At 31.7% G+C, this 11,228-nt stretch overlaps 1 protein-coding gene across 17 annotated transcripts in view; it reads right to left on the bottom strand.

Annotated features, from left to right (window-relative positions):
• The window catches only part of LOC143235125 (uncharacterized), a 332,951-nt gene that overhangs the window by 183,796 nt on the left and 137,927 nt on the right, over window positions 1–11,228 (bottom strand). For all 17 annotated transcript variants that reach the window (XM_076472974.1, XM_076472961.1, XM_076472966.1 and 14 more), the window contains 8 exons: window positions 8,486–8,567; window positions 6,984–7,062; window positions 6,052–6,182; window positions 4,853–5,139; window positions 4,134–4,367; window positions 2,804–3,075; window positions 2,000–2,152; window positions 1,377–1,479 (listed from right to left, as the gene is read on the bottom strand). In XM_076472974.1, coding sequence (XP_076329089.1) covers window positions 1,377–1,479; window positions 2,000–2,152; window positions 2,804–3,075; window positions 4,134–4,367; window positions 4,853–5,139; window positions 6,052–6,182; window positions 6,984–7,062; window positions 8,486–8,567 — 1,341 coding nt within the window. The remainder of the gene's footprint in view (window positions 1–1,376; window positions 1,480–1,999; window positions 2,153–2,803; window positions 3,076–4,133; window positions 4,368–4,852; window positions 5,140–6,051; window positions 6,183–6,983; window positions 7,063–8,485; window positions 8,568–11,228) is intronic.

Below are 11,228 nucleotides of genomic sequence, written 5' to 3'. Positions count from 1 at the left end.
TGGGAGGGGGAGCATGTTTAGCGCGACTCAGATGCGAACCTGCGACCCTCAGATTCCGAGCGCATGCCTTATCGCGTTCGGCCGTGCCAGGCTTGGACAGATAGGATAGCCTTTTGTGTAGCTTTGTGCTTAATAATAAACAACAACAAATAATTGTCAAACATCAATTGTACTGAAATAAGGAAGACTCAGCTCATTTGAGTTAAAACAGTGTAACAAAAATGTTTTAAGACTTGGTTTACATAAAAAAAACTCAGAAAAAAAAGTGCCTCTTCAACAACAAATTCTTTTCAAAATGGCAGTGCCTTACAGCTATTGTAATATCCTGTAACAACTATAACAATCCCATAGACTATGCTAGTAAGAAAAGCAAGTGTGTCTACACAAACATACACACAAAATAACTCCACATTTTTAATCATTCCAGCATGCTACTTGTTCATTCGTTAGTTAGATTTTAAATGAAATCACATTCTAATTTACTTTGTTAATTATGTTGTCAGTTCAAAAGCATGCAAGGCTTAGAGTTGATTGGTAAAAATGCTGGACTTTTAAAATTATTATTTCCTTCATCATTTTCTGTTGCCTGGAAGAGTGATTTAAACAACAACCTGTGGCAAAACAGTAGTAAAAAACAATAGAAACGGAAACTTTTGAGACAGAAAAAGAAATATTCACATTTATTTTAAACAGTAAAAACCAAGTTTTTAACCTTACATTTGTTAATCAGATTTCTTTTATATTAGAGTATAATGAATATTGGCCTTGAGTCTTCAATATTAGATATTTAAATGAATACAATGAAATGAAAAAAATTATAGAAAAATATTACAAAGTTAAAAGATATTATATAGTAAATATTACCATGCAGACTGCTGACTGTGTTATCTAATTTATTTTTAAACTCTACTGACAACAATAACAAAAGCTACTAACATTACTTATTGTATCAGTTTGACAAACAACAGTGTTATTACATATTCTTAATAATTTCTAAGTATAAAATATAGAGATTTTTATTGTGCATCACATTTTGAGCCCAGTCTATTTATTTCATAGTTTCAGAGGAAATAATTATTAATTATTACTTTCTCACATTATCTTGCCAATCCTCCCACTGCATAGCAGATCTACCTAATATCCTTTTGTCAACAACCAGTTGACCAGAAAATATTATACTAATAACACGAATAAAAATAATATTGGGTATTGCATTAAATCAGTTTCATTAGTAAACTGGAAAGGCCAATAACTACTGAATTCTGTATACAAATATTTCTAAAGTTTTATGTACTAACAAGGACCTTTACAAATCACAAAGGATTATTGGTAAAAGAAAAAAAAGAAAGAAGGACAAACCTATACAAAATTCATACCTGGATAAAATCTGGTTCTGGTTCAAAGGATACATAATATTTGAATTAGTAAGGGTGAAAGTGGATGAAGTTTGTACAGTGTCCTTCCTTGGCTGGTCATAAGCTAGAGGAACAAAGACATGTGGGGTTCAACATATGATCAATAAAGTAATAAAACATACCACTGAAATAGGCAGTTACTTCAAATGTACTAATAAAACATTGTTACACATTTGAAAACAATACTTCTTTTCTAGTTGTTGATAAATGAAAATAGTTTCCAATATTTTATTTAAACTGAAATTTTCTGGTTTAGGTTAACACGAATCAAATCTCAAACAGTTGGACTGACACAGCAGTAGCAATATTTTGAATGTTGAAGTAATCACTTGCACAGAATCAGTCTTTTAAGTTTATATATCTGTATTTACAATATTCAAAATGACAAAAATATCTTTTACATAGTTCTGTTTAATTTACTACACATTTTATAAAAAAAAATAATGGTCTTGTCAGTTTATTCCAAATCTCAAACTTCAACATAAGTAAAAAACCACTAAGTTACTGTTTTGTTTTTCTCATGAAACATACAATAACACATTCACAGTCTTGTACAGTGTTTCTGTAATTAACAAAATACTAACCTTCATCCTCCTCAAAATCACTTAATGTGAAAGTATCTGGTTCTAGTTCAGGCAGGTGAACTTCTCCTTTTATCTGTATCCCTGGTCTTGATTCAAAGATACCACCAAGGTGGGGAGTTGCTAGTCTTTGCCAGTGGTGAAGAGTTTGTGAACCTAAAAACAGGATGACTTCAGTAAGGTCAAAGAAATATTTTTACTATAGTGAAATTTGTTTTAAAGTAGGAGTTTGAAACTTTTTTTACCTTAAAAAAATTTAAAGGTCTATAATAATTGTCATTATATTACAATTGGTGTACATTTGTGAAAATAATTATCTTAAGTCAGAATAACCTAATTGTGTACATAGTGAGGATAACTCAACTATCTATGCAAGGCAATTAGAGTGTACAAAATGTTATTATGTTGAACAATTTATTCACATTACTTTTGAGTTTTCTGTCATAATGTTTGTATTATTAATGAAGTCACCATTCACTTGCCTTTACTGATTGCTTGCGAGTCCTATGCTATGCATTACTTATAAAATATATTTATATCCAGGATTCAACCTGTAATTTTAAAGTTTTCAAAATAAAGCTTACTCTCTTTCATAAATGTTCAAACTTTTAAATTTATTTTGTGTTTTTACTGCTTTGCACAATTCTTTATTTTTTTATTTTAGGTTTTTTTTTTTTTTTATATATAACACATAAAAATTGTGATATTTTGTTTCCTGAGTAGTTACTTTTTCATTTCTTTTCCAGGATAATTTGATAACTGCTGATATTTCTCTTATAAGACACTATTTGAAGTTTTGAAGTTTACCTTCTAGCGGCTTGATGATCTGTAGTTTTTCAGGCATGTGGTAGGTACGGTTGGTACTTTCAGAGACTATACTTAGTCTATGTGAAAGTTCACTATTCCCAGGAAAGCTGCAATTTAGTGTTGAAATTTCATCTTCAGTGGTGCTGGGTTGACTTAGTGGGTCTCCTGATTGTAACACAGCTGCCGAGTCATCCTGGTCTCCTAGTCGGGATAAGGCTACCTCAAAATCAGTTGACCCAGGGGCACCAGGTCTCCCTAAGCTACTGAATGAGCTGAAGATAACCAAACATTTCTGATTTTCTGTTGAATTACCATGATATTTATGACTTATTGCACAGTTTCAGAAATCTAGCCTGGATGTTGTTTTACAAATTCCAACATGCTGCATAGAGGTTCTAGGTGTAGTTAAAGAATAAACACTTTTATAAAAAAAATAATAAAAATATCTATTAATAGTCATGTAAACTAGACATTATTTCAGTTATCCTATTTTTCTTATTACCTGGAAGAATCACACTTATTGTTTCTTGTATGTTTCAAACAATAAAACAACTATTAGAAACTACGAGATAAAATTATTTTTGAACATGTTCCATCTAGCTAGCTATTAAGACTTTTTTAAAAGCATAAACGAAGTAAAATCTTCTGGCCTGAAGTCACAAACTCTGAACTGCTTATAATTACTGGTATAGTTTGATAAATGATTCGTTTTCCAAAGCTTAAACTATATACTTTAAAAAGGAATGTTTTTAGTAATAAGTATAATTATGCACTTATAAGCATTAATTTTCAGCACAGATAGCCCTTGAGTATCTGTGCACGAATTTCAAACCAAACAAACATTAGCCTTCAATAGTTAGGACAATTACTAATGTTTTTACGGATTAGTTTTTGTACTAAGAATCTTTTTATTTCTTTTTATGAGACTTATGTTTCTAAACATATTGACTTTCTTCAATAAAAAAAGATTCACTTGTGATTACTGGCCTCCATTAATCTAGTCAAAATTATTAGAATTCTCAACTTAAAACAAATTAGAGCACTTAAGAGTTTCTACTTTACAAGCCCCTAGCTGTAGAGGTAAAGAATACTTACATTATTTAAACTTTTTATTAAAAATAATTTCAAATAATTATGCTGATTTATTTTGTAAAAAGAATAATTCAACTACCTAAATATTCAGAATAACCTACCTGTATTTTATGTAAAGTGAGGCTATGTATGCTGTATACAAAAAGTTAACTATCAAAACAGTCAGAATAACTCAGCAGTTAATACAGTCAAGTTGATTCAAGTATATGGCTAACTATGATGATAAAAGTGTGCTTACGAGTAGTGACTTTCATCGTCAGTGTGACAGCTTTCTGCATAAAGGGACTCAGAGTCTGATGTAAAACTATCGTTAAAGCATGAAGGTGAGGAAGATAAGTAACTTAAAGACAGCAATGACCTTGTCCATTTCTGCTGTGGTGTTGGCTCTAACTGCCCAGTGTTTTGATGTTGACGACCTGATTTGGACTTTCCTACATATTTTACAGTTTGGAATACACGTTTACTGTGTGAACTGAAATGAAAAGCAAGGAACAATAAGAAAAAATATAAACGAAAAAGATTTCTAAGTATTTGTTTTATGATAGTTAAAAATGATCATTTCTTTCAAAATAAGTAACATCATTTCATAGAAAACGAAGTTGCAAAAATATTTATGATTTAATATCACAAATGAATTTGCTAAAAATAAGTAATAAAAAATGTGTTTCCATCTTCATCTCTATATACATGCATGATTTCTTATAAGTCTATAATACTGATGGAAAAACAAAACGGTTTATAAAATAAAGAATTATGGAATCCTAAATCAATACCAAAGGGTTTCTAATTTTAACTGCTTTTTGCTGTCTTAACTAACTATTTTGACACAAAATCTGTAAATTTGTTTATTTAGTATTTCAGGAATAAAGATTACGTCTTTTTTCAAAGAATTTCTTTGTAGATTGAGAGCTTAAAGTGTCAATGAAATGCTTAAACAAAACTACAGATCTCACTTACAGTAATTCATCTGAAGCATAACCTTCACTATCTCTACTAAGAGAGCTCTCCAGTTCTGAGGCTAAAGAATCAGGGTTTACATATGGTGTATACATGCTGTAATTCCAACATTTAGCAATGGGCAGACGAGTACGACAGACCTTTTTATTTTCCTCCTGAACCTCTTGAAAAGCATTCAAAAGTTCAAAGTATTTGTCTTTCAGTTCATTTCGGTCATTCAAAAGTGTTGACTGATTATCCTTTGATGCTTGCAGGCTCTCTCGAAGACCCTCGTTTTCAGCAGATAGCTAAATTAAAATCGCAGATGTTGCTAATCAATTCTGAATAAGCAATATGCTCAAATATCATATTTATCTGTAATAAACATGACTACCAACGGACCACCCTTTAATTTATCGCACTTATTTCACATACTATTTTGTTAACTCTTACAAGCATTTTATCTGCCTTTTTTTTTACCTTGGAACATTTTTTTTTTTTTTGTATTCACAAGATCACAAGAATAAATATATAATGAATATAAAGATTAAATAGAAATTCATTATTACATATTAAGAGAAATCTTGCCTCACTGACCTGTTAACATTTCTCAGTACATTTCCTATTACCTGGATGCTAAAAAGGGTGTGGACCATGTGCAATTGTATTTTCAAAATATGTTTAATAAGGTGTCACCAAGAAGGCTAATTATAAAAATCATATGGGACAACCTTGAAGGACCATTTGATCCCTTTAATCTAGATGACATGTTACAAAAAGGCAAATGTTTATAACAAAATACCAAAAGCATTTACTTTCTATGTATAAACAACAACAAAACAGAGAGAGAAAAAAGGTGTATGCTATCACAAGCATTTTATGTTTAACCAACAAACAATTCTTACTGAAAAAATTATTTGTATCAAAATAAGTGCATTACCATATCTGTGATGGTAGCCTACTAACACATGTATGGTCTGAATACAGTATTGTTTTGAAGCCTCACATTTATAAAAAACATTAGACAGTAAGGAACAATTTGGTTCTCAAGGCTTGCTCAGTACAATCATTCCTGAGAATGCGAGAAAACGTTAAAATATAAATCCATTGTCAAACTGCAAAGATGAGTTCTAGTCTAAACTACTGATCTGAAAATTGTTTAAGTTCTTTAAGCAACCAAGTTTCTTTCATCAGATAATAATTGAGAAATTATAGCTTACTGAGCAAATCTGACGATGAAGATCCACAATCTGGGACAAAACACGTGCCACTTCTTCTTGTTGTCGGAAACAATCCTCCGATTTTTTACTAAGCTCTTCTTGAAGTGAAACGATTTCATTTTTAGCTTCAGCTACAAAGAATGGCACACAATAACGTTCTTTCATTTAGATAAAGTATGATGAAATTTAAAAAATTTACTCTCTTTTCAAAGTAAAATTCAAAAATTAGAATCTTCACACTGAAATGTAGTAATTTAATGAGGCTCTAAAGTGTTAGTGTAAACAGTAAAGAGATTGTAAAGAAACTTAAAATTATACCTTTTAACTTATAAGGCATAATATTTTAAAATAACCAATTTGAAATGCAATCTATTTAAGTTATTTAATCATAATCTTGTGGCTGTAAATCAACTAACTCATGGAAATGAAAAAAAATGGACTTAAACAAAGTTAAAGCCCATCTCAAAATGAACTCCATTTCAAAGACCAATCATTCTTGTAATGTCACTTTCGTTTAAAAATCTAAGCTTTGGCCAATTTTTTAATTTTTTGAGGTATGAATTTATGTATGTGATTACAACATACATATAATAAACACTATCATACACAGAAATAATGATTAGAATAATAAATAAAACACAACAAACCTTCCCCATAATCACTGGACACACTTTAAATTAATCAATGAAACAACTTTTATATTCTAGCCTTTTGACTGTTAATAAAATATATTGAATCTATTGTATTCCAGCTTTGGTTGAAATCAACATTAAGCTATTAATATATTACAGTTATCAATTCCTACTTTGACACTGGTAGAATCATCATCCTTACTCATCTTGCATTATGTTTATAGTGAATCTTCTCATGACTACCACCTCTCACACCTAACATTATATCTAAAATTCTCAGTGAATAATGTCTTAACTTACAGATCTCTTTAATAAAGTCTTGTATAATCTGCATTTCCTTCTTCTCTTCTTCCTCAAGTGTTGCCTCCTGCAGATCAACCTTTACACCAGACCAATACTCATTAGGCTAAAACTTCAAACTAAAAGTTGTTTTGTACATGACTTAAAAATACAAATTCATAATTTCTCAAATAATCTTTAAATAGTGGTGATAGGAATCAAACTTAGATTAACCATAATATCAACTGGTGAGCATCAAAATAGACAAATGAAAAACTACCTTTAGAACAAACGTTTATTCTGTAGTCTACAATTTCATTATAAATAATCTTAAACTCAGAAAAACTTCAAAAATACCTCTAGCAGATTTGTTCCTTGAAAACTGTTTGCACAAATAATAATGATAAATGATAAGTTTTCTTAAGCTCTAAATAAAGCTAATCTACTGAATGTGCCCTCTACAAGCAACTTTCCAAACTATTAAAAGGTTTCTTACAAAATTTTATGAATAGTAAATATAAAATTGTTTCAGTTCCACATGAAGAGTTATGAACTATCTTAACATAATATTTAAGGACAATAAGGGGCCTGTTGGTTCCTCAAGGCTGTTCTAGTCATTAAGAAACAAAAAGGATTTAAATCAAGCCCTGATCATTTAAAGGTTTACTGAGCCTTCTCTTACATTTACTGCCTCTACTACATTTCAAGGCAATGCAATCAAAAGACCAACAATCCTATTAGAAAAGTAAAACTGTCAATGCTGAAGATGACTTCAACACTGACAAAATGTAGAAGACTTGTCTTACTATTCTCATCATAAAAAAAGAAACTGATGCATTGATATTACAAATTCCTTTAATAACCTTGAATAATTCAGATTCCTTCTAACTCTTCATTTTTGAAAAGAGAAAAGAATTTGAGATTTTAATTTGCCTTTTCATAGCAGACTTTCCATCGTAATAGCTTTCATCTTAGCTCTTTCCAAGAATTAAATACCCATTTTAAGTAAGGGCCCCAAAAACCGAATACAATACTCCAAATAAAATCAAAAAAGTAACCTACATAGTGAAATCATACCATTTTCATACTTGTACTCAATACTCCTGCTGATAAAACCTAAAATCATCTTTCTCATAATACTAGAAACAGCACACTGATAAAATGGTTTCAGAAACTAGTCACTCATATGGCAAAGATATTTTGTTTATTTGAAAGGTTATTTCCCTTAAACTCATACTAATAATTATAATTTAAATAATAACTTATGTTCAGTATTACTGTTTTTGTAATTTAGTAAAAGTTCTTCAAATGATATTTTATAAAACTATCTTTTAAATAGACTAAGATTTTAATAAAGTAGCTGAATAGCAATGCAAAATAGTTTTTCTCCCTTTGTTCTAATATTAATGGCTGCTTGCATGCTACAGCACAGGTAAGAAACCTGAAGCAATTCCCTGATATCAATGCAAGTTGCCTATTTATTCTTTAGTAAACTAGGATATTGATAAATATACTGTACGCACCTCTGATCGAAGCTGGAAATTTTTTTCCTCGAGATCATGAACTTTTCTATGGAGTAACTCCAAGTCATGCCCCTTTTGTTCTCTGAGTTCAAAGAAAACAGTACTGTATATAAACCAGTTACTAGTTCCTCATCATAAGATTTCCTTGGTTTATAAAATATCTTTATAAAAGGTGGTAAAGACAATAACAGAGATGCCAACTATTTCAAATGATTGTAGACAGAGCCCTTTATCATTTGCGGCTACTAGGCCTGACCAATGTCTCTAAGCTGTTTATTATTATTATATTATTATTCATTACTGCTATAGATTGCTTATTTATTACTGTGTTTTGTGTATTTAATAAATAAATTTAAAAAATTCTTTTGAAATTGTCTTTTATTTAGTTCAGAGTAACAAACATACTGGTAAAACAACATTGAGCATGCACAAACAGTAAGCAGAAAAAGCCTTTGTGTAAGGATTAGTTTATATCATGCTTATGACACTTATAGTAATAGTTTTGCAGCTGTTGCAGCCTTTGCTTTCATGAGAATGTCTCTGGATGGTTGGGAGTTATAACAACATTGTCCATTTGACTGCATACACATCTTGTGTGTTATAATACTGGTCAAAACTGAGGTGCTCAAGTTTGGTCTGAACATTCTTTTGGTTTTAGTCACTAAACTAAATATCCTTTCACTGTCAGCATTAGAATGGAAAATTGTAAGAATTCCAAGCATAACCCTACACAGAATGTCATACTTCTGGTTGCAATTTCCATCCTTAACTGTAGACAGCTGAACCCAAAACTTGTCAACATTCAACTGAAGGACAGTTTCTGAAAAAGTATCAATTTGATAGTTCAAATATTACCCTTCCAACTCGTCAATAGTGTCGTGCTCATGTGTATTGACAAGGACAGGATACCTGTCTGTGAAGAAGTGTAAAGAAGAGAAATATTTGCTGACTTTCAGTTTTGGATCAGCAACTTCTGATTCATGCAGAGGACCTGATCAGCTCCTTTTCATATTTAACAATGTATTCCTTGGCAGCATTTCCAATAGAAACTGCCTCATCAGATTTGTGTAAGGATTTGTTGTAGTCAAGTTCAGTGATGTTGCCTTCAATATATTCTGGCTTGATGTATCTGACAAGTATATTTTTAACTTGTGTAATCAGAGTTGTATGCATAATGTGTATGCAAGGTTCTTCTCTTTGCAATATCAAATTGGCTTGCTCAAACAGTGGAATTGCAGACTGAAGAAAAAGACAAAATAACAAGTTCGTTTTGTTGTCCAAGAAAACTGTTAACTTATCTAACTTGCTCTGTGCATAACTTTTCCTGGTTACTTCCTTGCTAGCTTTTGTTTTCCGGTCTGTTTTCATTGATTATCTCTTCTTTAGTTCAAGGTCAGACTGCCTAAACACATATTGAGTTATATCAAATGTTTCTTTGTCTGCTTTTGAAGACTTGTCTTGTGTCCCTGTGTGGCTGGGAGGGTGTCTTGACTGTTAAAGTCTTGCTGCCTGACTGAGCTGCACGTTTAGATCCTTTGAATCTAGTTTTTTTCTTTTTACAGTCAAACTACTTCTTCAATGGCTTCCACATGTCCAATATTCTGTTGTGGCACACCCCAAGTGATAGCCATCTTGTGTTAACAAGTTGTAGAAGTTTTCTTGTTTCTTTGTCATACAATCCTTAAAACTCTTTGAAATGTTTTCTGCTAGCACTTTTGTCCAGAAAATAGTAGATATCTATCAATATATAAATTGGGCAGGGCAGTTCTTTGGAAGCTTTCTGGGCAGCAATATTCATGAGGTGACAGGCACAGCCTATAAAGTAAATGCTAGGCTGTCGTCTTGAGATGTGTCCCATCACACCTTTACCTATACCAGACATAACTGAGGCATTGTCTGAAGAAAAACTAAGACAGTTTTCCCATGGAATTTTCCTCTTTGTGAGTTCATGGTCCAAAAGCTTGAAAATATTCTCTCCTGTTAAAGCTTCTTTCCATTCCACCATTGTCAAAAGAGAACAAACAATTTTTTCCAAGCAAAGGGTCAAGATATCGTACAACCACTGGATACAGTTTTGAGTCATCCATGTCTATGGATCCATCTGTGGCTAAACTGTAAACACTGTTAGTAAGTATGCTTTAAATCATTTTGTCATCTTCACAGCCCAACGTTTGTACAATGGCTGTAGTTTTGGTTCTAGCACAGCCATATTTTTTCACTATATCAGAGTCTGGGTATACTTTTCTGAATAGATGTCCTGCATGATCGGCTACAGCTAGCGATAAATTATGAGCAATGACGAATTGCGTGAACATCATTCTGCATTTATGGTTTCATATTCTGAATTCTTACTCATAAATGTCGTTATCTGAATCGTTTTTGTCTTCGCCTCAGCCTTTTGTTGGTGAGATGCCAATTTTGTACGTCTGGAACAAATCGTTTATCTCGCCATGCACCACAGAAAAAAAATTGATGTGACAAACTGTACAAAACGCATGACTGTCACTGACTTTTGATGCAATGACTGGATATTTTGCACTGTACTCTTTCCTAAATTTTTGATTCACAGTTTTAGCCCTTTTAGATTTGCCAGAAACAAGACAATCTGGTGAACAAGGCCTCTTTTTTCCCATCCAATTGTATTGGTGTTTCTATGCCGCTTATAAAACGAGAAATACCCATCTACATAAGCACTGATTGGCTGACAAGCACTGATGACGTAACTATGGATTCCCCCACATAC

Source organism: Tachypleus tridentatus, chromosome 12, assembly GCF_004210375.1.
Source record: "Tachypleus tridentatus isolate NWPU-2018 chromosome 12, ASM421037v1, whole genome shotgun sequence".
Lineage (NCBI taxonomy): Eukaryota > Metazoa > Arthropoda > Merostomata > Xiphosura > Limulidae > Tachypleus > Tachypleus tridentatus.
The sequence above is the reverse complement of the archived record's forward strand: the minus strand, read 5'-3'. Positions and strand labels throughout refer to the sequence as shown.